This window comes from Spermophilus citellus (assembly GCF_964194105.1).
Source record: "Spermophilus citellus genome assembly, chromosome: 6".
Classification (NCBI taxonomy): Eukaryota; Metazoa; Chordata; class Mammalia; order Rodentia; family Sciuridae; genus Spermophilus; species Spermophilus citellus.
This window is the reverse complement of record NC_138187.1, coordinates 37,652,779-37,680,500: the sequence shown is the minus strand read 5'-3', so window position 1 is coordinate 37,680,500 and position 27,722 is coordinate 37,652,779. Positions and strand designations below refer to the sequence as shown.

The 27,722-nt window shown below is 43.8% G+C and overlaps 3 protein-coding genes across 9 annotated transcripts in view; 1 reads left to right on the top strand and 2 right to left on the bottom strand.

Moving 5' to 3' along the window:
- LOC308652259 (serine/threonine-protein kinase LMTK2-like) overlaps window positions 1-12,262 on the top strand; it is a gene marked incomplete at its 3' end in the record, with an annotated part of 59,881 nt that extends 47,619 nt beyond the window's left edge. Inside the window, exons 7-8 of the mRNA XM_081300033.1 lie at window positions 11,708-11,841; window positions 12,190-12,262. Of these exons, the coding sequence (XP_081156159.1) occupies window positions 11,708-11,841; window positions 12,190-12,262 (207 nt within the window). The remainder of the gene's footprint in view (window positions 1-11,707; window positions 11,842-12,189) is intronic.
- ZNF12 (zinc finger protein 12) overlaps window positions 1-27,722 on the bottom strand; it is a 1,264,586-nt gene that overhangs the window by 831,588 nt on the left and 405,276 nt on the right. The gene's annotated exons all lie outside the window — the stretch shown is intronic.
- Window positions 22,719-27,310, bottom strand: LOC308652258 (speedy protein E4-like; the record flags this gene model as incomplete). The annotated part of the gene is made up of 6 exons (XM_081300032.1): window positions 22,719-23,352; window positions 24,090-24,258; window positions 25,009-25,094; window positions 25,912-25,970; window positions 26,582-26,785; window positions 27,304-27,310. 6 exons carry the CDS (start codon window positions 27,308-27,310, stop codon window positions 23,293-23,295), a joined length of 585 nt encoding a protein of 194 aa, XP_081156158.1. The 3' UTR covers window positions 22,719-23,292.

Genomic DNA, 27,722 nt, shown 5'->3' with positions numbered 1-27,722 from the left:
AATGAGGGTTTATAAAATGCCGCAGTCTGGCTGGGCACAAAATCACGAGCCACTCAAGCAGGAACAAACTTTATTTTTGAAAATGCCGCCAATACCCCGTACACGTCTGGGAAGAAGCCGATCCACACACGCGGTGGCTTCTACCGGAACCCCAGAACAAGTTCCTCCCCCGGAATTCCCTCCTACTGTACTTCCCCAACCAATGGGAACTCTCCAGGAGTCCACTATCCATATGAATGCAAATCTTAACATAATCATATCATCTCAATGGCTAGCTGGTGTCACCTTTCAACCAAAAGTGCCATGCATCGTATTACTTGGCTGTGGCTCTTAGCAATAAAACTCAGATATTTTATTTTGGCACTGAGTATTGAACCCAGAAGCACTCTACATCGGAGCTACATCCCCAGCCCTTTTTATTTTTTATTTATTTATTTTATTTTAGTTTTTGGTATTTTTGGTACAGGGGATTGAACCCAGAGGTGCTTAACCCTGAACGACACAACCTAGTTTTGTTGTTGTTTTGAGAGTGGGTCTCATTGAGTTCCCTAGGGTGTGGCTAAATTACTAAAGCTGGCTTTGAACTTGAGATCCTCCTGCCTCAGCCTCCCAAATCACTGGGATTATAGGCATATGCTACCATGCCTGACCTTTTTTTTTGTTTTGTTTTACTTTGAGATAGGATCTTGCTAAATTGCTAAGGCTGGTTTTGAACTCCTGCCTCAATCTCCTCGGTCTCCTGAGATTACAGGCCTGCACCACTGTGCCTGGTCCCTTTCTGAAAGTTTTTGTAGACAATATGATTGAATTTTTTCCTAGAATGATAAAACACAGCTTAATGTTTTCCCCTGAATGAGTTCAGGAGTTGGATTTCATTTTAGTGCTGTTTTAATTTAGTTTTTATTGAAGCTGCTTCTTATTTGGGGAAGTAGTAATTTAACTTGCTTTATAAAGAAACACTTAAGGGCTAGGGTTGTAGCTCAGCAGTAGAGCCCTGGCCTGGCACGTGCAAGGCGCTGGGTTCAATCTTCAGCACCACATAAAAATAAATAAATAAACGTACCATATCCAACTACAACTAAAAAAACCAAAGAAACAAAATACTTAAAACAGCCAAATACACACCTCCTTTACTATTACCATAAATGATCCAATACTGACAAAATTCTAGAATGTTCTTTGTATCTTTGTCACTGTGTAGACATTGTTTTTAGGAAAACATAATAAATATATATTTTCTTCGTTAACAATCTTGTAAAATTCCCCCAGTACTTAAGAGATCTCAGATTTAAATATGTACATATTATCCAGGTACTTGTAACTAAATGTTCAATGCATATTAACTAGCTTAGAATTATTCAACTTACATACTTTGGGGTGAAGTTTATATATACAACCCTCCAGAATAACAGGTGAAATTTAAAAACAGTCATTGTTCCTCTAAAAGCAGAATTTCTATACGATCCAGAATTTCCACTTTTGGGGATAGTCCCAAAGAAGTGAAAGTGGAATGGATACTTGCACACTCATGTTCATGGCAGGATTATTCATAGTGGCCGGAGATGGAAGCAATCCAGGTGTCCATTCATGGAGGAGTGGGTATACACAGACAGTGGAGTATTATTTAGCCTTAAAAAGGAAGGAAATTCTGATACATGCTACAGCATGGATGCTAAGTGAAATAAGCCAGATGCAGAAGACAAGTTCTATGTGATTCCTCTTACAGGAAGGACCAAGAACAGTCAAATTCATAGAGACATAAGGTAGAAGGAGGGGTGGTTGCCAAGGGCTGGGGGAAAGGAGGAGAATAGTTGTTTAATGGATGCAGAGTTTCAGAGTTGCAAGATTAAAAAGTACTGTAGATGGACAGTGGCGATATCACACGAGAATGTGAATGTACCTAACATTACAGAACGTACACTTAGAAATGGCTAAGTTGGTAGATTTTTATGTTAAGCATTTATTATCACATATTTTAAAAAAACCTACCAATTAAGGTGCTATCAGGTGTTATTGGTACTGTGAGGAGGCTTGTATGCCCTTGGGAATCTCTGTTCATTGCTTGGCATGGCAGTCCCATACCAGGGTAAAAGCTATTAACCTCAGGTCCCTCCAGCTTGCCTAGTAGTGAGAAGTCACTTTTCTCTCTATGGGCCAGCTTCATGTTCTCACCTCTTCCCTAGAAAACCTCAAGAGCAACAGGTTCTTCAGCAGCAAGGATGGGTCAGTGACCAGATCACTGTCCCTGAAGTCCAGCTACTCTGGAATCAGCTTGTGGAGAGATTACTGAGGCAGTTAGGTGGCATTGCCCGGTGAGCCAAAGAAGGCATCCTCTTGAACAGAGTACAGGGATGTCCCCAGAACACAGCAGGGCCTTGCTTGGACACTTAGCCCTGCTCCCAGCCTACACGACCGGAACCTGCCCAGACACAGGCCAACCCAAAAAGAGTAACTTCATCCAAGGTAGGAACTGCCCTCTGGCCATGGTCCAAGGGATGGAGAGGGCAGTGGTCTCAGGTCTGGACATAAGCCACAGGGGAAGGACCAGCAATCTTCAGTTCTTTAGGCTAGAAGAAACTGAAGTATAATGGCCCCTTCTGTTATCACAGTGCAGCTGCTCTCAAGTAGAAAGGAGAGGCTGTTTGTACACTTGTAATTCTGTATAAAACAGAACCATTATCCTGACTTTAGAAAGTGATAAAAACTCGGCTAAGTGCGTTTGTAGCTGGTCTGCAGCACCCAGGGTGTAGTGTGGCTGGGGCATGTTATGAAATGAGGTGGCGGTGATGGCAGCTGTTGTCTGTACCCTGTAGGCATGACAGAGACACAGTGCCTCACAGTGATATCAAGGTGATGAGGCTGTTTTGGTTAAGGATCACTCATTGACCAAAACATACTGAACATATATGGAGCAGGAAGAGCTGTGCTCAGTCCTGAGGGAATACCGAGGTCAGGAGCCTGGTCCCAGCCCTGGCTGCCTCCAGGGGTGCTTATTTAACCTCTATAAGCCTCCGAGTAGATACCTGGGAACTTTCACCCATGAAATAACATGGTGAATAAATGATTGAGCATAGAAAGTATTCCATAAGTGCTAGTTATTTTCATTTGCTTAATGGACAATAATTACTTAATAAATAAAGGTTTGAACAGCTAATGACAACATTGCTACTGAGACTCCACCCAGTCTCAGAGTAAGCACACTGAAGTGCTGTGAGAAAGAGTACACTAAAAGTGAGGGGTTTTGGTTTTGTTCTTTTTTGGGGTTTTTTTTCGAGGTGCCGAGGATTGAACTCAGAGCCTCACACGTGACATGCAGTGCCCTATCACTGAGCCAGACCCCAGCCTTTAAAACAAATGTTTGCTTAGAATGCACAAAAGATAGAAATCCTGACTGGTGCAGTTGGGAGGCTTTGCACAGGAATTGGCATTTGCTCTGAGGTTTGGAGGTCGAATGGGTGAAGTCCCTTTAGGCAGCAACTGCAGGAGCCAGGTTTGGAAGTGTGGAAACAGTAGATGACCTGGCCGTTGAAGCGTGGAGACTTGGGACAGGGGCATGGTGGAGTCTTGGGACAGGGGCGTGGTTCCATGGTGGGTGAGGCAGGTTGGGTTTGCTGGGAAGGATTGGGTGGGAGGCAGGGAGATGGCCACTGGAGACCAGCTGCATGCTGAGGTGGTCAGAAGAGTAGAGGGTGAGCTTTCTTTCTAGTTAGCAGTTCTTCAGCTCCATCATGGGACTCCAGACCAGGGCTGATAATTGCAAGGATTTCTTCCTGAATATGGTATTCTGCTTCCTTCACTATGTTCGGACACTTAATGCAGTGAGGGAATTTCTGAAAGCAGTTAGTTAGCAATGACCAGATGAGAGTGGGAGAGACGTCCACTTGATGTTTGATGTATCCCACATTCCTCTGGAATTTGCTTTCTTTGGGCTTGTGAAGACCAGGTGACTGGCTGGGCAGAACCAAGGGGAGCTAAGGCTCAAGACTTTCAGACCTGAAAGGAATCTGGGTTGCTGCTTTCACAGGGTGTAAGGGAGGAAAGGTCCTGCCTTGGGTGACGCTGCTGTGCCAGCCTCATGTAGTGTGTTGGGCCTTCGTCACTCATTTCAGGCGTCTTCTGACAGCTGGGTGAGGTAGGAGGCTGAGTCAGATGAAAGGACTTGTTGAAGAATCCTGTCCAGGTCTGTGTGTCCTCAGGTCCTGCTTTCTGATCATCCTTTATGCACTTGACTTCCACAAGGGCGCGTATTACTAGTGCTAAGGTGGGGCTTTTAACTGGTGGCTGGTTCTGTCCTATGCCCTTTTATTCAGAAAATGCCTCATTAGTGGATGTCTCTTATTTATAACTGTGGTCATGAAGCCCATGCACCAGGGACTCTTCCAGATGCTGAGCATACAGAAGAACTACATGTCCCTAACCCTATGGAGCTCAGTTAGAAAAGCAGGGACGTGGAGTCACAGTGAAACAGATATACGGAGGTCAGAGGAGGAGGTGATCAGAGTCCAACTTCTAGCCAGCAAATGGATGTTTGTGTTGACTGCTGGCGGCCCTATCAAGCTTGGGAGTGGGGGGGTGGGGTGACCAGCTGGAAAGGGCATATTCCTAGTCCCTGGCCTGGCCCAATCCTGGTGCCTCTCAGGGGCCTTTTCCCTCCGATGCCTGGCTGTTACTTGGGCAGCTTGTCCTGGCCCTCTGTGTTAGGCAGCCCTGACTGTTGTGGCCAGGCCTTTCCTATCTACCCTTCTACTTGCCTCATGCCCACCCTGCATTTGCTCCCTGGTTCTTCCTCCACCAGCTTCCTGTGGCCACCCTGCTCCCTCTTGTCATTGCCGTGACAGCTTGTCACTGCTCACAGCACCTTTTGTACAGCCCAGAGCAGGAGCACAGGGTGGAGGCGCCATGGAAGTGGTTGTCTTGGCATGTGGCTTCCCTTGTGCTCCTGAGCACTGTGGCTGGGCTGGCCAGGACCCTTGTCAGGATCAGTGGCTGCACTCTACAGCCCAGCAGCCAGCCCTGTGAGACTTGGACACGGCTTGGCTGGATGGTGTGCTGTGGCCTGCAAAATGTTTATCAGGTTTTGAAGGTTTAGTACAAAAGAGAAAGTTAAAATTTCATTGTTTTGTTTGTTTGTTTTTGTTTGTTTTGTTTTGTTTTTGGACTTGGAATTGAATACAGGGCCTCACATGTGCTGGCAAGTGCTCTGCCATCCAGCTAGGTCCCCAGCCCTTTTCTTTTCTCTTCTTTCCCTTTCTTTCCTGGTACTGGAGATAGAACCCAGGGGAGCTCTGCTGCTGAGCTTCCCAGGCTTGCCTTAAACTTGAGATCCTTCTGCTTCAGCCTCCAAGTCGCTGAGATTATAGGCATGTGCCATCATGCCTGGCCCAACTTCAGTAATTTTAAAATGTTGATTACATGTAAAAATATTATATTGGATTTATTGGGTCAAGTACAATATATTACTAAAGTTACATTTATCTGCTTTTTATTTCCTTATGACTTTGGTATTGCCACTATAATTTAAAATTGTATATCTGCTTGCATTGTGTTTCTGTGGAATGGCACTAATAATGTGAAGGATCTCTGGAGAAACACCCTCTGAGATGCAGGTGACAACTTTTTGAGTTTTAGAATAATTTAGAACCCCGGGCTGGGGATATAGCTCAATTGGTAGAGTGCTTGCCTCGCATGTACAAGGCCTTGGGTTCAGTCCCCAGCAACACACACACACTCACACAGAGAATACTTTAGACCTCCATTTCTTTTTTTTTTTTTGGGGGGGGGTGCTAGGGATTGGATAAAGGGGCATTAAACCACTGAGCCACACCCCCCCACCACCACCTTTTTTTAAACCCAGTGCCTCACACATGCTAGGCAAGTGCTCTCCTGCTGAGCTGTTTAGGACCTCACTAAGTCACTGAGGCTGACTTTGAACTCTCAGTCCTCCTGCCTCAGCCTCCTGAGCTATTGGGATTACAGGTGTGCACCACTGTGCCCAGCTCAGACCCCCTGTTCTTGATGTAAAATATATTGTATTGCCATATGAAGACATAAGTTTAAACATAATCAGATTGTATTTGCTTAAAGAATAAAATAGTATTTTCCCAACTTAGTTGTCTTGTAAAGTTTAATACACAGAGTAATGAAGTAATAAAAAAAAGCTCAATAAAAGTTTGAAATTAGATTTATTTCTAAATTTATCATTGTGAGACTTCAATTAAAATGCTGGGATGGAACTGCTTTGAGGAAATGGTTGTCACCTCTTACTCTGCGGGTTGTCATTTGAACTTCTCCGAGGCCTTCCTCCTCCTTCTCACTTAATAAGCAGATATTCTTGAAGGTACTGTGTGCCTGTTCCTTTTTGTTGCTCTTGTTCTATTTAGTTGTTCATGACAGCAGAATGCATTTTAATTCATTATACGCAAATGGAGCACAGTTTTTTCATTTCTCTGGTTATACACAATGTAGTGTCACACCATATATACAGTCATATGTGTACCTAAGGTAATGATGCTGTTCTTTAGTTTCAGAACACAGCAGGAAACTGGCCAGAACCCAGCTGTGTCCACCTTATTTCTAGTGAGAGGGATAGGCAAATAAACAGAATGTCAGGGAATAACCAGGGTACCTCATGACTTTGGGCTGCCCAAGTGGGAGCAGGGTCTTCTCTGGCTGTCATGGGGATGCCTTCATGTGGGGTATACTTTGGGTCAGCATGAGAGTGTGGCCTTGTGAAGTAGTCTGGTTCTGAGTTTACTTTGAAAATAGGTGCAGGACCTAATAATGGTGGGTTGAAGGTGGGGGTTTCATGGCAAAGACGACTCACAAATGACATCTTTTACTTAATTGTGGTCTGTTGGAAAAGAGTTCAGCAGATTGGCAGTTTTGTGCTGCAGGTGTCCGGCTTGAGATGCCTCTCAGCCGCACAGGGAGGGAACACACAAGCCTGGAGATGAGGAGCTGGGCCAGAGATGTATGGCCTCTGATGCCATGGGTGGATAAAATCACACAGAAATGTCCATGGCCCTGAGGACTGCAAGCTGGGCCCCAGGGCATGTGGTACATCCAAGTGCCTGAGAGGAGGAAGTAAAAGGTACCGGGAAGGAAGGGCTTTGACATGGGAGAAACTCAGGAAAGGTTGTCCCAAAGCAGGTGACATTTGGAGATGGAAGGAAGGGGCCCCTGCTTTGTTATGCTGGTGTTTGGAGGTGGCATCATTTGGGGGCAGAGGGTTGCAGTGGTTGAACGTGTGTTTGGGGCACTCAGGAGATGGGAGCGGCCGGGAGATGAAGCCAGAGCAGCCCAGGCCTGTGAGAAGTCTGTCAGGAAGAGTGGAGTGGGAGGGGGCAAGAGGAAGACAAGTTGATTCTTCTGTTGGTTTGCCTGAGAGGTGTTGAGCAATAGAGCTGAGACATGATGGGTTTAGGAGGACACTCAGTTAAGAAGGCCACTCAGTTAAGAAGGCACAAGGATAATAATCAATGGTGACCAAGGAGGTGATGGGTTAGGGTTGCAGCTGTGGAAGATGTATGAGAGGTATGGCCTCTGGATGGAGACCGGTGGGGCTCAGTGAGGTTTCATTTCTTGAACAGGATATTAGACATGGCTCTGTTATTCTTTATCTTCTTCTTCTTCTTCTTCTTTTTAATTAGTAACTTTATTAGATCTCAGTCCTTGACCTCATGTTTTTTTTTGTTTTTAAATATTTTTTAGTTGTAGATGGACACAGTACCTTTATTTATTTATCAATATGTGGTGCTAAGGATCAAACCCAGTGCCTCACACATGCTAGGTGAGCGCTCTACCACTGAGCCACAGCCCCAGCCCTCTTTCTTCTTTTCATTAAATTTGTATTGAAATGTCATAAATTCTCCCTAAAAATCATTTTAACCTTATGGTGATAATTTCTCATTTATAAAGACATTTACTTGTTGAGTTTTTATATTGTATTAAAATCAATTCATTGCTCTCATTGTCCTACAGGATGGATGGATGGATGGATAGATAGATAAATAGATAGATAGATGGATGGATGAGACAAACCAAACCCTGCTGGTCTTTTGTGTTAGAATTTAGGAGGAGTTCATCCCTAGAAGCCCTTCCAGTTGCTTGTTCTATCAGTTCTTAATGTAGCCCTTTGCTGCCACCTAGTGTCAGAGTTTTCTTTTGGAGTTTTTTGCAGGGGTGGTGAGGAAGGAGCCTTTTAAAACCTGAATAAAGGAAATTCAATTTAATTCCAAATACATTGCTGTTCTTGGTGACTTTTTTTTTCTTTAAATAATAGACAAGGGCTGGGGTTGTGGCTCAGAGGTAGAGTGCTCGTCTAGCACATATGAGGCCCTGGGTTCAATCCTCAGCACCACATATAAATGAATAAAATAAAGGTATTGTGTCCAACTACAACTAAAAAATAAATATTAAAATAATAATAACAATAATAATAGACAAGGGGGCTGGGGTGGTGGTTCAGTGGTAGAGTGCTTGCCTAGCACGGGTAAGGCACTGGTTTTGGTTCTCAGCACCACATAAAAATAAACAAAAATAAAGTTCTATCAGCAACTAAAATAAATAATAGACAAAAGTAATAATCCATGTCTTCTTATCAAGTACCATTACAATATAGATAAAACAAACCAGATACCTAAATATATAGATGTCTGGTTCTGATAGAGTGGATTAATATAAAATCTATATAATGATTAAAATTTTTATGCTGTTTTTTTTTTTTTTCTTTTAAACTATGGTGCCAGGAGAGCTCTGAGGCGACCCCTCTAGAACATGAAACAAACCCCGATCCCATATAATCCATCGTAAGTCTCACCCATGAGGAGCAGTAATCTGGCTGGGTTGAGGAGCCCCTGATCTTTGATGTTAATTCCTTATTCCCTGGTCAAAGATATTTTGGCCTAGACTGTGGTGACCTTCTCTATTTTTAAGTAAAATCTTTTTATCATGTTCAGTCATCTACATTTGGAAAGTAGGATATGATATTTGGAGAGAAGACAGTTAAAGAACAGTGAGTGGCAATGAATCTACTTTAGATAACCTTGAAAAGTAGCTTCATAGCCAGAGGGACTTGTGACACTATTTGCCAGCAGCTACACTTTGTTTTGGGAATTGGCCAGACATAGCACAGCGTAATCATACTTTCAAGTGAGAGTCGTTTTTTTCCTTTAATGGCTATTGCTGCCTCAAAGGGGTTAGGCAAAAGAATTTAAGCTGTCATTTCTTGTTGGTAATATTGGTAGACTCATGATGTGTTTCATGTTTACTTTCTAGATGGGCTACCTTATAAGAATCCCATTACAGCCAGGCACAATGGTGCACACCTGTAATCCCAGCTGCTTGGGAGGCTGAGGCAGAAGGATCTAAAGTTCAAAGCCAGTCTCAGCAACTTAGCAAGGCCCTAAGCAACTTAATGAGACTCTTTCTCAAAATATAAAATAAAAAGGGCTGGGGATGTGGCTCAGTTGTTGAGCAACCTGGGTTCCATACCTGGTACCAGGGGAAAAAAAAAAAAAAAAAAAAGAAGAAGAATCCCATTAGACTGCAGGTCTGGAGTTGTTTGCTGGGATTTTTCTGAATTAATTTGTTATCTGGATCCTCCACTATCCCCCTGCCTCCCACTGCTGAACAGAGCCTGGACATAGATTTTTTTTTAAGGAAAAATAAAAGAATGTCTATTTCTTCTCTGGAGTAGTGCAGTTGGGAACAAAAGGAGAAAATGACTTGTTTGGAGAGAAATCTGAGGGGGAGAGCTCGCTGCTGGCTGCTGTGCAGGTGGTGCCGGTGGAGGGTGCCCTGAGCCCACAAATGGATATGTGGGACTTTAACTTATTTCATGTTCATTTCTGTAAAACAAATTGATTTAATCTGCATACTAATTTAATTCACTTGCTATGTAGAATTCTCTTGACTAGTTGGTAAACGGAAAAATAGAAGCACAGTCTAGCCATTTATTAACACTGCAGCCTTGAGCAAATTTCTTAAGCCTCAGTTCCATACTGGAAAATTTGTGCAGTTGTAAGGAGAGTGTGCCGCGGGTAACCAGAGCAAAAACCCTACCGGGTGCTTGGCACAGTGCTTAAAGGCCCAAGTGGTAGTGAATGTCAATATTATCATTTGTGCAAATATCACTGAAACTAAGAGTGGAAACAAAGGCAGAGTCTTGGCATGGACCAAGAAGTTACATTAGAATGTATTTAGTATTAAATATGGACAAATGTTGATAAAGGAATATTGTGTTTTTAAGTTTTACCCTGGGAGGAGTTTATAAGTTGTAAGAAATGTACCCTTTAACTGGTCAAGGAAAACATCCATCCTCAGGAATCTGTTCTTGATTCCAATTAAAAAAAAACAAAAACAAAGGCTACTGGCTTGCTTTCCAGATTTTACTAACTAATCATAAAAAGTTTTAATTTGGAATTTGGAATTAAATCACGTCAATAAGTATTTAATTATGTTATATACTTCCCAAGCCAGCATGGTGGCACACACCTGTAATTCCAGCTACTCAGGAGGCTAAGGCAAGAGGACTTCGAGTTCAAGGCCAGCCTTGGAAACTTAGCAAGATCCTATCTCAATGGGCTGGGGCTGTAGCTCAGTGGCAGAGTGCTTGCTAGCATGCATGAGGTACTGGGTTCAATCCTTAGCACCACATAAAAAAATAAACAAATAAAATAAAGGTACTCTGTCCATCTAGAACTACCCAATTTTTTAAAAAAATCCTATCTATCTTTTGGGGGAGCAGTATCCCCAAAAAAGTGTGCTCCCCAAAAAAGATAGACTTACCCATCCCCCAACATGCAGTCGTGAAGTAAAGATGGGGGACCTTTGGGGCTGGGGTGGTGGCTCAGTGGTAGAGTGCTCACCTAGCATGCATGAGACACTGGGTTCAATCCTCGTGCCACATAAAAAAACAAACTAATGTATCCACCTAAAACTAACGATAAATAAATAAATATTAAAAAAAAAAAGATGGGGGACCTAGGGCAGTCACACAGAATAGCCAGAAACTCCAGTATCATGTGTCAGATGTCTGACTGGGTTTGTTCCTTTTCCTGCCCAGGCTGCTGTCCTCTGAATAGGCTTATTAGCTTGGTGAGTATTAGGAGTGACTGGAATGCCCTTCCTCACAGTGTTCTCTGGGCAGCACAGGGCCCTAGGGAAGGAAGCTGGGGGAGACCTGCATAGTGTCTCCTGCGCTGAGCAGGCTTCCCCTTCTCTCCCCATCTTCATCTCCTTCTCTCCTCTATTGCTCACTGGTGCTTTGGAGGTAGCCAAGGAGCCTTCATAATGAAGGGCTCACTGACCACCTGTCTCCTAGTCAGGCAGTTCAAATGACACCCTTTCTTTCATCCTCCACATCACCTCTTGGTTCTCTGAAAATTTCTAGACTTCTGCACTGCACTTAGTTTACATTTTGCATAATTACAGATTTATATTTTATATACTGTTTTGTTTTATATGTTTATATATAAAAAATCTTAGACTGGCCTTAAGAGCATAACAATGTCCTATACTTTTAGAAATGCTGGGATATAAGTACTTTTTTAATTCAAAATTTTTTTAGTTCCAGATTCTTTATTAAGTGCAAACCAAAGTAGCTCTTGGTAAGTGACTTGATAATGAGTGGCCACTAAGGCATATGTCCAGAGACTAGTTTGTTTGATGATCCACTTTGACACTTACATGCACTGGTTTTTTGCAGGGCGATCTAAAAGCTTACCTGCGCAATGAGCAAGAGCACGTGCGGGGGGACTCACAGACCATGCTGCTGCAGAGGATGGCCTGCGAGATCGCTGCGGGGCTGGCAGCCATGCACAAGCTGCATTTCCTGCACAGGTGGGTATGGCTGGGCACAGGTGCCTCATGCATCACTAGTGTTGTGTCCATAGAGGCTGTGCAGTTTGTGAAAAGGCACTAAGGAACCTTTAGGAGCACAGGTTGTGGAGTGAATCCTTGGCTTAAACAAGTAGAAGTAGTTCTTCCCAGTGTCCAGGTAAAGGTTGAGTTGGGTTTTATTTAAACCAATACTAGTGAATAAAACGTCTTAATACAGCTTAAGATCTAGAAATTATTTCCAGAATTTCAAAGAGTTTAAAATGCGTACATGCCGCAGAGTAGGGAGTAAACAGGCCTAGTCTCCCTGGTGACATCCTGCTTGCTGTGTCTTTTTCATGTCACCTCTAGGCATCTGATTGTACTACTAGACACTGTGTCCTGGTTCACACCCCAGCGCAAGGCCAGCAGCATCTTTTCATAGAAGGTCACAGTATTGGCTTCTGGCCAGCTAAACGGTTGGCTTACAGGTGCCAGCTCAGAAGCAAGGGTGTCAAGGGCTTGGATCTGGGGGCCTGTCCTCGTGTCCAGGGTAGAGGTGGTCACAAGCAGTTTGGGCAGTGCAATGATCCAAGTAGTATTTCTGTTGAAATCTTTCAAGGACTGCATGAAATAACCTCTGCACTTTGTATTTTGTTCAGGTCATTGTTGGTGGTTTTCATAATGAAAACAGCCAAGGGTTTTGAGTTCTATATCACATGGACTCTGTTCGGTGAACCCCAAAAGAGATTTCTACTTATTATCTTCCAGGCTTTTGACCTCAGATTTATGTTTAAAAGACAATTTAATTTCTTAGATATCTGGGGAAACCAGGATGATCTCATTAGTTGGCTGACTAAATCATGTAGCTCTTAATAACCCAAAGACCTGAAAGGGAATACCTGTGTCTTGACTTGAGGGAGGTGTCTGTGAAGTATTGTATTAAAAAAAAAAACAACAACAACAGATTACAGATTAATACATTCATAGTATGACTATAACTTTTTAAAGTAAGACCTGGTTGCACTTGTTAGGAGTGTATGGACAGGCTTAGAAAAGTTACCCGCTTCATAGTGGGGAAAAAAACGGAAGCTAATCTTTTTCCTACACATCTGCATGTTATTTGACTTGCAGTAATGAACAAGTCGTTCTCATAAAGTGTTCTTAAAAGACCTAAAAGGTTATGGGTTTCTTCAGGCCCAAGGTAGAATTCCTTACATAGAACTTAAAATGTAAATACCTGTTCATGTGATAATGGAGAAATCTTGTATTTAGTCTTTGAATCTTTTATAACATGTTAATATCTAGCATGATTTTTATTGTTAGTCTTTTGTCAAATACAGATGATTATTGCCTAACATTTGCCTTAGGGATTTTTTAAATTTTGGAGAAGATAACATTTAAAAATCAGAATTGGGGCTGGGGATGTGGCTCAAGTGGTAGCACACTCACCTGGCATGCGCGGGGCACTGGGTTCGATCCTCAACACCACATAAAAGTAAAAAAATAAAGATAGTGTGTACACCTAAAACTAAAAAATAAATATTTAAAAAAAAAATCAGAATCGGCAGCTTAAAGTTACCAAAGACAGCTAGAAATTGTGTTTATAAAGCCCAAGTACCTTTCACTAGTATATTTTAAAAATTAGCCAAAGTGTCAGTGTAAATCGTATTTTCTTGTGAGTTTCCTTGAGTTAAAGTTTTACCTAATTTAGAATTTGTGGACTTTAAAAACTAAGATGATAAATTAAATCACATGATTTGGGCTTTATTCAAATACAAACAAAAGCTCAAGGTAAAGAAAAAAGAAAATCCTTGAAAGCATTGACAGATTTTTCAAATATCATTGACAGATGTTTTAAAAGTAGCCCTTATTTTATGTAAAAGTTTGTGTGGGTCAGGATTTTATGTTTTAAGTTCTTTTTTTGTGTGAGTAGCCTATTATATGGCGTATTTAAAGTTGGGATTTAGAATATTTATTGGTTGAGTTGCTGTGTTGATTGGGTTGAAGTAGAGCAGCCCACCTGTCCAATCCAGGGTTGTCACTCATTGGGAACTGATTGGGTCGATCGCCCTGGTTAAGTTTTGTTTTTCTGTAATGTTTGAGAAGAGCCTTATGGCTGGGTTCCAGGCAGCCTGTGTTTCTGAGTGGCCCACCCCAACGGTAGCCTAGAACCCAAGACCACCGTCTTCTGCCTGTGTCCTCTTCCTGAGCAGTAAGATGCCATCAGGTCACTGCAATGGGCTTAGTGGGAAGTCTCCATCAGGGGACATTGCCCTTGTGCTGGCTCTGGTAGCCGGAGGCCTTGAGGAGGTAGGTCCTGGGTGATGTCAGTGCACCAAAGAGCTTCTTCAGAGTATGTCTTGTTCTAAAGTTCAAGGTACTTTTTGCTAAGAACACTGAGGTCACTAAGTTTTCCATCCACCAGAGTGTAAGGTAATCAAGCATTATAGGGGCACAATAAATAAGCCCTTGGTAGCCCAATGAGTTGGCACACACCAGTAATCCTAGTGACTCAGGAGGCTGAGGCAGGAGGATCCCAAGTTTGAGTCCAGCCTCAGCAACTTGGCAAGACTCTATCTCAAAATAAAAGGGCTGGGAATGTAGCTTAGTGGTAGAGCATCCCGGGTTCAGTCCCTAATACTGGGGAAAAAAGACCCTTAGTTAAGTGTCTTTTTATGTGTTTTTTTTTTGTTGTTGTTGTTTGTTTGTTTATTTTAATAGATTGTACCCTGTGTGTCCATATTGGTAATGCTTACCTTGTCACCAATCAGGGAGCTCTACCTCTGGTCTGGCTATTTTTTTATTTTGTTTTATTTATTTATTTATTTATTTATTTTTGTAGATGGAGACAATATTTTTATTTTATTTATTTATTTATTTTTGTGGTGCCGAGGAGCAAACCTAGTGTCTCAACATGTGCTAGGCAAGTGCTCTACCTCTGAGCCGCAACCCCATCCCTGGTCTGGCTGCTTTTTATCCAGTTATTGGGGGTTTTCCTTAATTTGTGTGTCAAATCTTTATACTCTTAAAGATTCCTTTTAATATTTACTATTGTCAAGATGGGTCTTGAAGGAAAAAATACATACATGGCAATATGTGTGTGTTTACTTTTAATTCATTTAAGTTCAGATTAAAGCTACAGACAGTGCCTGGCATACAGTGGTGTTAAATGAGGAGAAGAACTAGAACTCTAACATCACTTTGCTTTCCTGATGGAAACGAGGACTCCCCTTCAGGCTGTGCAGTTCTAGTGTCATGGACACCTGTGATGCTCTGTGAGGGGGGATGGGCAAGGGGCGGGCAGGCTAGGCCTCTGTCTTCACTAGTGGACTGATAATGCCAATGCCAAATTCTCCAGATTGATGTAGAGTAATGAAGTCATGGAGCGCTTGGTGTCATGTCCAGCCTGATGACACGCTGGGGAAAGAAGTGGGAGAGGAGATGATGATGGCCATGGTGATAATGAAGACAATTAGGGGTGGACCTCAGTTTCCTTTTGGAGTTTTAATTTTCCTGCTTTTTTGGATTAGTAAGTTAAAGGCACATAAACTTCCTAGGATAAGTATTCACTGGTTGCACTTACATAGTCTGCAAAGTTCAAGTATAGAGAAGGTGAGAGATAGGGAAATGTATTTAAAATCAAAGCTACATTCTCAGCTAATGCTCCAGCAGGAGAGTTAAAACATAGCCATGTTTGGCAGGATGATTACTACATAAAACAGTCTGTGAATACTTATTTGATTATTCTCAGAAATAACCCTGTGAGCCATGAGGATGGTGCAGCTATTAACCCCTTTTACAGAGCAGAATACTAAGGCTCAGAGTGGCTAACTGTTTCTCTGTGTCAGTCACTAATGCAAGGAGCAGTTTGAACCCAGGCACAAACACCATGTGTGCTCATTTATGCCAACGAAATGAATATGGTCTGGGGTTTTCAGAAGGAGGTGGCATTTTAGTGATCCTAAATGAGCATAAATTAGAGGATGGGGAGATTAGGAAGCTGCTGGAGAATGCAGTAGTGAGAGGACATGTGTCAGGGAGGAACTGAAGGAAAGGGAGTTGAGGGAGCTCTCAGTAGTCTAGTGTAACTGACATAGAAGGTACACAGCAGCAAGCCGGGGAAGAGAACCGAGGGGCAGCCGGAAGCCAGAGCACAAGGCCTCTGGGCTCAGTCTGTAAGGGATGGGAGGGCGTGTCTCCAATGAGTGTGTCTGTCTGCATGTGCGTACGTGATCATTTGCAGTGCAGTTTGGAGTGGTTCCGTGAGAGAAGACAGTACTGACCCAAAAGCCAAATAGAAATTTGTAGGTGGTGGCTGTCCATGGATACTTTTAATTTTACTTCCTACATAAAAAAATGTGTTGGAGGCCAGAGACTGTTTTCTCTCTCATCATGTATTTCACATAGAAATGAGGAAAGGCACCACGGGAAAGGAGCCAGTTTAAATTAGTTTAAACCCAGGGGAAAATAAAAAAATAAAGTAAAAGATGTAAACGCAGCCACCAAGTCACTTGGTCGGCAAGCCTCGCAGGTGCAGAGGGCGGCGGGCGGCGGGCGGCGGGCGGCGGGCGGCGGGCGGCGGGCGGCGGGCGGCGGGCGGCGGGCGGCGGGCGGCGGGCGGCGGGCGGCGGGCGGCGGGCGGCGGGCGGCGGGCGGCGGGCGGCGGGCGGCGGGCGGCGGGCGGCGGGCGGCGGGCGGCGGGCGGCGGGCGGCGGGCGGGTCAGTGCGCGTGCGCGCGCCTCGGTCCTGAGCGAGCATGCGCAGTGCCCCACCTTGTGCGCCTGTGCGAAGTACCGGCGGATTTGCTTGTGGAGTCCGGGGAGGTGTGAGGCGCTGGCGTCGTCTGAGGGTTGCTGCTCTTTGGCCGTCGCTTGCCGGCTATGACTTGGTTTTCCCTGCGTTCTTCAAGCTGTTCCTGCGAGCGCTGTCCTGGACGGCGACGAGGAGCAGGGAGGCGAGCCGGCACCTGAGTCGCCAGCCTCCCGGGTACTGACGCGGTCACGCGGTGGCCTTTTAGTCCGTTGCCTGGTCCTCACCGTGGCGGAGCAGGTAGGTGCGGTTGCTGTCCCCGCTTTACAGACGTCAGACCGAGGCCGGGAGAGGGGGGGGGGGCCGTGTCGCGGTCACATCCGCGGCCCAGAGGTCAGCGCTGCAGGGCAGGAGCACGGGCTGCCGCGCGGAGGACTGGTGGAGCGGGGCGTCATTACAGACCCAAAATGGCGGCCTCGAACTTTCTCGAGCTGTTATGAGGAGACGCCTCAGAAAGCACTGAAAGTGCTAATTTCAAATCAAAAGAGAGCTTTATTTACTTGGCCAGGGACTGTCACCCATGGTGGAGACTTAAGCTCTGTGGGAGGACAGCAGCTTTCTGGTTCATCCAAAGGGAATATAAGCACAAAATCCACAACTCAGTGACTTGCTTATCATCATGTAAGCTAGCCAGTCATAGAAATTAAAACATTAGTAAGTGGGACCTGTGGGCTCCAGGCAGGACTGGAATTTTCCAGTCAGCAAGCCAGCTGATAAACAGAAGCAAAAAAAGCATTAGCTTTGCAGTTCAGTTGACCACAGTCCTGGGTTCAAGCAGGTGCTGGACAGTCGCTTCCTGAATTTGGGTGGGGGTTGCGGGGGCTGAGAATCTACTTCAAAGTCATATAGACCCACAAGTGTACTCAGACCCAGGATGTAGCTCACCATGACTACCACTGCATCCTGATTAGGGTACAATTTGTGGGGTACAAAGTACAGAAAAACAATTTTTATAAGAAAACAGCTTTTGTAACAGTTTTTTATAGAAGGCAGCAAAATGGAGTCTTAGGCCTGTCTATGACAGTTCTTGCTTCATAATTGTCTTATCTCACTTATCAAACTCTTATATCTATAAGCTATATTTTTAAACTAATATGTAATCTAATTTACACTCCTATTGATTGTATTTATCAGTTCACACCACAACAGAGCCAGGTGCACTTGCATGGTTCCCACTTTTCGGGAGAGCAGAGCTCCTGCCCTGCAAGACAGAAGTAGGAAATAATGCCCTTCCTTGCCCTTCTTGAGCTGGGGGTGGCAGAATTTCTCAAGAAGCAGAATGGCTCCGCATATGTGTGTTGTTCCCAAGTGTGGAACCAGTGGGGAGCGCCACAGGTGCATGAAGTCCACTTGCAAAGGGTGTGGGCAAAGAATAATATGGTTCTGAAAAAGTAGATTCTGAAGGGGAAAGGGATTTCAAAACAAGAAATGTGATCTGCTTTCCAGGAACTTTGTAGTTTTTAGGGCCAGGTTTTTCAGAGATCATTTCCCTATTATTTTGTGTAGACATGTCGACCTGATAGCACAAAACTGATGGAAAAACACAAGCACTCAACTACTGTGCTAAATTCCAGTCCCCCAGTTCCGCTTCTTATCTGGGCTTGAATCTTTAATAGGGCAGTCTTGCCTTTTGCTAAAATATCTATAGAGATGGGTCAGACTTCTTATTACTTTGTGTTGTTCACTGCTGTCTTTAATTATTCTGCAGTGAGTTATAAAATCATAGTTATAAAACCAGAGGACTTCTCCTTTTGAGTTTTATCAGTGCTCACCATGAACATGTTTGCATCTGTGTTCAGTGCCTTCCCTCTTGGTTCAGATTCAATGTGTGTTGATCTTGTTAATCCACAGATGTATAAATTTTCTGTTTAATAATTTAGCAAACATGTAGTTTATTGGTTTACCAGTTGCATATTTCTGAGTCATATCAAGCAGTTTTCCAGCAGCTGACATTATATTTTCGTCCTTGTGGCTAGAAATGGATTTAAATAGACTATAATAGACATAAAATAAGAACAATGATATAAACTTAGAAAGTGAAAAAGAAAGAAAGCCATACTCTTTCATTGACTTAGTGTATGTCTTTTTTTTTTTCAAGGAAATAGTTTATTAAAGATAATGTTCATCTGGTTTGTAGTGCATGCCTGTGATGCCAACCAACTACTTGGCTGAGGTTAGAGGATATCTAGTGCAGAGAACCATCTTCCCATGCAGATATCAGCAATGGCTAAGCCTCCAGCAGTTCCCCACATTCCCGGTTCCTTTTGGGGGCCCAGTGGTAACAGGGATCTAAGGCACATGAGAATCCAGAGAATATCTAAAGTCTGTAAAAACCCTGAATCCCCTTTGTAACTGAAGGATTTGGATTGGAAATTTCCCAAATTGGAACATTAATGTCAAAACCATTGGCCACTAGAAATTAGGCATATGGAAAATAGGCTAGAGTTAGGTGTCACAGCTGGGTACCTAGTAATAATGTCTCTAGGGAAAACCAGATTCCCTTTTCACCCCAGCCTGTCCTCTTTGGATAGTGAGGCAGAGGCAGGATTTTCTCTGTACCCCAGTACAGACCCTCTCATTCAATATGCTAGTTGTATTTTGATCTGAAGAATTAGCTTAGGCCACGCTGGGCATGGTGGCTCAATCCTGTAATCTCCAGCGACTCAGGAGAGACGAAGGGAGGACTGCAACAATTCTAGGCCAGCCTGGACAACTTAGACCATCTCTTTGTTGGTATGTGGTGCTGAGGATCGAACCCGGGCCACACGCATGCCAGGCGAGCCCGCCACCGCTTGAGCCACATCCCCAGCCCAACTTAGACCATCTCTAAAGGGCTGGGGATGTAGCTCAGTGGTTAACACCCCTGGGTGTTAGCTTACTTTGGGAGTCTTATTTTTGTAGGGTGGGCAGAAGTGCAGAAGCCGCAAACCTCCAAAAGTGGGGGCTATTGCAGGTCAAAGGCACACAGGCTCCCAGGGTGCCTCCTCAAATAGCAGACTTAGTATGTCTTTATATTAATGAAAATTATATTCCATAGTCAGGGTTACCTTGTTTTGGAAAATATTACCTCCTTTTACTTCTTTGTATCATGTGTTACAAAGCAGCTCTTTCGATTCCATTTCTGACCCTCCCTATTTCTGGACAGGTGGATTGGCATTTTGACTTCACATGTCATGCAGCAAAGGAGATTTGATGTGCTTGTGGAATCCTGCTCAACAGTTACTTGATCTTCCTCAGGGTCCTCCTGGCAGTTGTTATAGCTGTTGTGTTAACCATCATGTGTGTCACGTGAAAGGTAAAGGATAGCCTTTTCTATTTGACACCTATTTCATTTTATTTTAATAGTTTATTGAGATGTAATTTGCATACCCTGTGATCCACCCATTTAAAGTATACAACTCAGGGTTTTTAGTACATGTCAGAGTTGTGTAACTATCACCACAATCAACTTCCAAACATTTCATCACTTCCAAAAGAAATCCTGTCAGTACCAATTAGCATCCCCCCCCCCCCCCCCCCCGCCAGTTCACCAAGCCCTAGGCACCCACTCATCTGCATTCTGTCTCCATAGATTTGCCTATTCTGGACATCAGAGAAGTGGAATTATCCACTATGTTATCTTTTAGTCTGGCTTCTTAGCATAATGTTTTCATGGTTCACCCATGTTATTCATGCTTAGACCTTTATTCCTTCTTATGGCTGATTAAATTTACATTGAAGGGACCCCATTTTACTCATCAGTTGGTGAATATTTGAGTATTTCTCTTTTTAAATATTACCAGTAATGCTGCTATGAATATTTGCACACAAGTTTTTGTACAGACGTGTGTTTTCATTTCTCTCAGGTATATATCTGGGAGTGGAGTTGCTGGGTCATGTGGTAACTCTACATTTAACCTTTTTTTAAAAAATATTTTTTAGTTGTCAATGGACCTTTATTTATTTTTATACGGTGCTGAGAATCTAATCCAGTGTCTGACACATGCCAGGCAAGTGCTCTACCACTGAACCACAACCCCAGCCGCTCTACATTTAACCTTTTGAGGAACTGTCAGACTTCTGAGCAGCTGCACCTTTTACTCTCCCATCAACAGTGTAGAGGGTTCTAATTTCTCATCCTAACCAACACATTATTTAACCAACACATTATTTGACTTCCTGATTATAGACATCCTAGTGATCAGGAAATGGTATCTAGTAGTTTTGATTTGCATTTTTTGATGACTAATTGACTAAACGGTGTTGACCTTTCATGTGCTCATTGGCCATCAGTTTTGGAGAACTGTCTAATTCTGTAAAAGGATAAACAAGTTTATTTATCTCTTTATTAATGAGTTAGAGTTATACTGATTCTGTGCCACCCCCTTTATTTTGTTTTGGTGCTGGGGATTGAATCCAGGGTCTTGCACATGGTAACCAAAATCTATCAGTGAACTATACCACTAGCCCTTCTGTCTAATCTTTTTGATAATTCTTCCAACATATTACAGATTTATGCAATCATTTCTTAGAAAATATCTCTGGAAATATTGGAATCTTCCCCTCTTTGATCGCAGTAGTTCACAGTGAGCTAAGCATTCTGTGGCTAATAAAAAAGGGCATAGGAAATTTTAAAAATTGAGTCTCTTCTCTTAGCTGGTCCCAATTTGTGTCCTTTTTTACATGACAAATCAGTAATTATAGGATTTGTGCTCTCCTAACCTCAGTGAGATGTTATAGAAAATTATACAATAGGATCATGGGAATCCCCGAATTTGCAGCCATTGGTGAGAAGTTCGAGTGGCCTGGGAAATCCGGAGCTTATGGCTGATGTCTAAAAAGAAGATGGTGTAGGGGCGGCCTTTGGCCTCAACTGGTAGCACATGACCTCCATGTGGTTGATCAGCATCAGATTTGCTTTACACAGTGCTGTCATTAATGACTTCTTCCTTCTTGGTACTTTTACCTCTGAAGTTACTCCACTCACTCAACCACCATCCCTCTTTTAACACATTCAACCAATCTTAAGCTCATTCCATGTTGGTCCCTTCCAGTCCCTTCACATCATCTCCACTTGCCTCTCTAACCCCACATCACATCACATTGATGATTCTGTTGCCATCTCTCTTTAGCTTTGTTTTTCTTCTGGCTGATACTTTGCTTTACCTGCTTCTTTCCAGCTGTTCCAATATTCTCTGATGCTCTCATCTCTCAAGGTGCTTGTCTACAGTCATTCATTGCCCAAACACTTAGCTCTTTCCTCTCTGTGCCTTCTATTTACCAGCTCGAGCTCTTCCTATCATCTCATTCTTCTCCCAACCTGCTATAGTACCTTCATTTCCCTTCACAAGTTTCTATTTCAAGAAGACTCTTTGGATTTTCTTCTCACATGTAAAACTAGAAACACAGGTTGTGGAGAAGACTCCCATTTTGACTCAAGTAGCAAAGACTACTATTCCCCCTGTGTCTCTTACCTTGGACATTACCAGGAAGCCATCTCCTCTTAATATGCTCTCCTCGATTTTGGATTTAAGATTATTGTACAGCTTCCTTTAAATTTTCTTTCGCTCTTCCTGTGTTGTCTCTCTCAGTGACTTCCTGTGTTTCCTCTTCCAGTCTCTAGTTTAAGTTCTGCACCCTTCTCTGTTATTTCGGTACCTAAAAAAATAACTGAGGTGTTTTTCTCCCTCAGGTAAGAAATTTGGTCAATGAACAACAACCCTGTATTGTTTGACAACAAAAAAATAATCCAGAATGACAAGATCATATGCATCATTACAGTAAGAAGATTTTCAATTTTATTCAGTTTCCTCACAAATGCACTGTGCTGTACTCTTCACAAGCACATAACACATGTGTTCTCTAACAATAAACACTACAGAAAAACATTTAAAGAAAAGTTAAATAACAGCAGCTTGATATTCACCATAATGATGATAGAACATCAAATTAAAATGTTATATTTATTAGATTATGGGTTAATACCACTGAGGTATAAAAGTAATAAGATAAAATAGATAAAAAGAATAAAAACCTCAGAGAAATATATATATATGAACACAAACATGTTATAACACTCACTAAAAAACTAATAAGGAAAAACAATTTTCCAAACAATATCTATCTTGGAACTATTTAAAATAAACAGTGTTCAAAATAAATAACATTTATCATATGTTCTAAAACTGTGACAATCATATAAATAAATCATCTCCATGCTTGGTATCCTTAAGGGATATGTGACCCAAGATGAATTAAAAGGAGAGGTAAAAAGAGAATTTACAGGGGGAGAGAGAGAGATTCATGGCTAAAGGATATTAACTTTAGACCAAGATCAACCATTCATCAAAGCTGACATGTGGGCCCAATTGCTGTGGGTTAAGGATTTTTACACATCCTGAGTGATAAACTGTTCTCTCTCAGGTCTGGCTGAGCAGCCTCAGAGCACCCAGCACACCTCTAGGGGGTCATCTGTGTGGTTGGGGTTTGAGACCATGAAGCTGACTTGGAGATTCAGGTTGTTTCACCATCTGCAGAGGGTGGCTGTGGGTGGAGGTGGAGAGGAGTGGATCAAGAAGTTAGGTCCTTGAGCATCCTAAGTAGAAAATCACTGACTCTGTCTGTCATCAAGCCAGGGATGCAGAATTTTGTCCCTCCCCTCAGGCCTCCATGGTTCCAGGACTTCTAGGCAATGAGGGTGCGATCTCGGCGCCACACCCAGAGCTCCGGATTATAAGCTTGAATCTGGAAAGGAAAAGAGCCCCCACCAAAGCTGATGACTTTACAGGATATTGAGGGTTTTGAAGATATGGTTAATTTATTTTTCCACTTCTTAAGATTACTTCACCTTGATTTGGACTTTCTAGTCACCGTGATTCAACAGTCTGCAAATATCTAAAACTACAATGATGAGAGGCTTGATTCTAATAACTAAGTTCTGTCAGCTACAAAGGAGGTGACATAGCAAGGTGTAATTATTAGATTTATTTAGCCTGGTGACAAATGAAGTAGCTATATATGGATATCACAACATTATTTCAGCTATTACTCACATGGACGACACATCAGAATCATGTTATATAAAATGTAGGACACATTTTTTCAGATTTTTTTTCAATAAAAATCGAGTATATTTTCCTGTATCAGATAACTAAATTAAGCATTTATAAAGATGCTTTGACAGATAGAATCCTTTTGGTGTCTCTTCCCATCAAATTTGAAAAGTTGATTTTATCAAGAGACAAGCTTTATCATTGTCCCTGATTTGAGTAGAATACTGGTTTAACATTAGGAATATTTCTGCTTGGATCCATCAAGAATACTTAGTAACATGGATAAATGCAAAACTGAGGACTGCACAGGAAGTCCTTCCCTCCCTCCTGAGCTTTCTCCTCCCCAGAGCCCACCTGCAGCCACCCACCTTCCTGTCTCTCCAGTCAGCCCATCCCTCTCCCCCCACAAGCACACACAGCACCACTCACCTCCTCACACTCCTCCTTGGAAACCCGAGTGTTCCAGCCCATAGAGCAGATGAACTGATAGCGCAGTTTGTGGAACAGGGGACGCTGGGCGTAGCTCTTCCCATAGAGGAAACGAAAGATCTCTTGTTTAGGAGCCTGGTTGTCCTCTTCCATGTCATTAGCCAGGTAGCTGGGGAAAGAAACCAGGTTGCTCTTTAGAGGCACAAGCAAGAAGGACCTGCCCTTGGAGTCAGCTTCCCAAATGGACTCCCAGAGGACCATCTTCAGACAGGACTGCACCAGCCCTATTAAGTGTTATGGAGGACCACACCTTGGTCCAGAGGACTCTGCCAGACACACACCTTCTGAAGGACTCCAGCCTTTTTCTAGAAAGCATTGAGCAACACAGTTGTGGGAGAGGCCTAAGGGGTGGTTGGACCCATCTTGGGAGAATTTTCAGGGGGTGTGTAGAAAGAGCCACAAATGTGAGAAGACTCCTGTATGAAGAACCAGAGGGGACCACCCTATACTGGACCTGTGTCAGGCTGGGAATTGGGCATCTGTCTTGGAAATCCAGAGGCAGAAAACAGAGCAATGTTGGTATAGATACAGGAAGGAAGAGCAGTCAGATGTGGCTGCACCTCCAGTCTCTGCCAGGGATAGGAGGTGCCCATGCTTTCCTCCACTCCTCTCAGGTGGGCTTTGTGTTTCCTTGGTTTCCTTGAATCTTTAACAACTGGCCTTTAGGGAGCATGTGTGTTTGCTTTGACTAGGGAAGTGTGGAAAAGAAAAACAAACTATACTACAGTGCTGTGATCTCGTGTACACGGAGCAAACAGGACAAAGAGGCTAAAAGTCAAAGAAAGGTTAGTGCCCCTCTGCTTCCCTCCTACCCTCCCAGGTAGTGAGTCCTGATTGATGAAGGAGACCAAATACTCACAGGGCCAGAAAGAAGTGGATTCTCTGGTACTGCCAGGAGAAGAGGCCAGCTCGGGTAAAATAAGCTATGACCATAGACAGGAGGTACTGATGGAGAGAGAGGAAGAACACAGAGAGAGGTCACATCCTGGAAGAGGAGGAAAGAGGGGACAGAGGAATGGGAGTCTGGGGTGAAGAGTGCCCCTAAGAGAAGGTCGCCAAGTAAGGAGACCTGCTGGTTTGGGGAAGGACCTGTGACAGTCTGAGCAGTCGGGGGAAGAGGAGGCTTAGTGTGTACTGTAGGATCAGCTCTGAGGGGACCTTTTGAGGAAAGGCATGTAGGTGAGCTGGGTGAGGAGGGTCTTGGGTAAGCTGGAGAATGGGGCGTCCCAAGAAGTGTAAAGAGGAGAGGAGCCCCAGCGATAAGGATATAGCTCACTCTGTAGAGTGCTTGCTAGCCTCGAATGCACAAGGCCCTGGGTTCAATCCCTAGCATCACAGATAAAAGGCTGTTGAGCACTGGGGTTGTGGCTCAGTGGTAGAGAGCTTGCTAGCACCTGTGAGGCATTGGATTTGATCCTCAGCACCACATAAAGATAAAAAAATAAAGGTATTCTGTCCATCTACAACTAAAAAAAAAAAAAACATTTAAAAAAATAAAAGAGGAGAGGTGCCCAAAATCTCAGATAACAATAGCAGAGAGGGGAGGATAGGAATGCAACACCCCAAGCAGAAGCAAGGTCCACCTGTCCTCACTGCATGGAACTGCTAGGCCCTGAAGGGAGATGTTGACAAGTCACAAAGGGTCAGGACTTGGCACATCTTGTTGGTTCTACATGGAGACAGAAGGACCATGGGCTAGAAAGCCCTCCCCTCTCCAGGCTGTGCTGGAGCAGGATCACTGCCCAGTGGAGAACCACCTCACCTTGTCAGACACTCTCAGATTCTTGTCCCAGGCCAGGAATCTTTTGACAACAGGATCCTCTGTGAACAGAACACTGGTGTTAGTTGGGAACCAGAAGGGGCTTCATGGGTGATAGAGAACAGAGAGAAGAATAGGACCTCCATTGGAGAAGGTGTGGGATTGGAGTGCAATAGAGCCCAAAAGAGCCAAATATCCCAGTTGGATAGGAAAAGGACAGGAACATTCCTGGGAAAGCTGCTTTGCCCTGAAACCCCCCGGGAAACAACTGAGTGAGGGTTGGGGTAAGAGATAGATGTCTGTATGACTAAGAACTTGGATTAAACCGCGAGGGCCCATCATCCCCCAAGAATGCACCACCTCAGAATTAGAGTTACTATGTTATTTTCTCATTTGATGGTCACCCCTCAGGGAGGAGGAAATCTAGTAGAGCCACAGTGTCTGCAATCAGTGAGGATAATTGGAATCAAGCTCTGTGATCCCAAGCAGGGTCATTTTTCAGGTGTAATGTAATCATCCATCATCTAAGAGTTTCACAGGGTACATGGGTCCTGAGTCCTCCAGGAATGGGGATCTCAGGGATAGCAGGGCTCTTTGGAAAAGTGCAGAGGCTATAAGTTCCTTCTTTGTGTAAAGAGCAGGATTGAAGGGCGCTACCTGGGTGTCTCCCTACCTAGAAGCCTGTTGAAAACCTCATGGTGTTCTGGTTGCACCAAGTCCATTCGCCGTTTTTTGACTTTCATTTTGAGGCCACACAGTGACTCCACATCCCAGGGGTGATTTAGCTCACTTTCCACATCCTCCAGCTCATCCTCAGATTCAGTGGAGGACTCTCTCTTTCTCTTTATGCCAGTGGTCTCAGGCAGGAGACCAGATTCTACCCAGGGTGCAGAATCAAAAATTCCCGGGGGATCATCCTCCGAGTCTCCCTCAGATTCTGAGGTCCACTCTCTCTTTCTCGACCGACATGGGAGGCAGGGTTTTACCCACAGAGCTGAGTAAAGGAAGCAGAGTCAAGCTCCTGAATTTGGAACTCATCCTTTCATCCTCTGATCCCAGTTCACCTCCCACACGCCAGACCTTCAACTGTTGCCTTCTGAGCTATTGTTCCATCTCTCCCCTTGGCTGGTAGCCGTCTTCCCCTGATTCTCTGTATCATTGTCCCATCTCCCTGTTCCTTAAAACTCTTCCTCATTATGGACACTTTCTCTCATGGGTGGAGTGACCCTTTTTACATTCCCTCTACCCACTTCCTGAACTTAGATCTCATCTTCTAGCCCAATTCCTTTCTCTGTAGATTTTCCATCCATGTGGACTTCCTTGTCCCGTGGCCTATTCTGAACTTCAAAAGTGGGCTTCCCACCTTTCCTGACTGCTCTACCCCTTCGTCCTTACCAGTCATCATGTCAAATCAGTTCTCACTCGAGCTCCCTTACCTGATGGACCTGCCACTTCATCATCTACCACCACCCCCAGGTGGGATTGTGAGGTGCTCGGCTGGGAAGGCGATTGCCCAGACTGGGAAGGCGATTGCCCAGACTGGGAAGGCGATTGCCCAGACGGGGAGATTTCTTGATCTGCCATAAGTTCTCCAATACTCTGTCTTCCTTCTACAAAACCTAGGTTCTTATTAAGGTAAATCTTTCTTCCAGAATTTGGTTGAATAGGAGTCTGTTTGCTCTTCTCCAAACAGGAGAAATCAGGTGAAGAACAGTGCTGAGAACAAACTGTTGCCCACTGCACTGCCAGTGGTCCACAGAGTCTGTCCCTTCCAATCAGGAAGGTTGGAAGCCTCTGATGTCATCACTCATTCC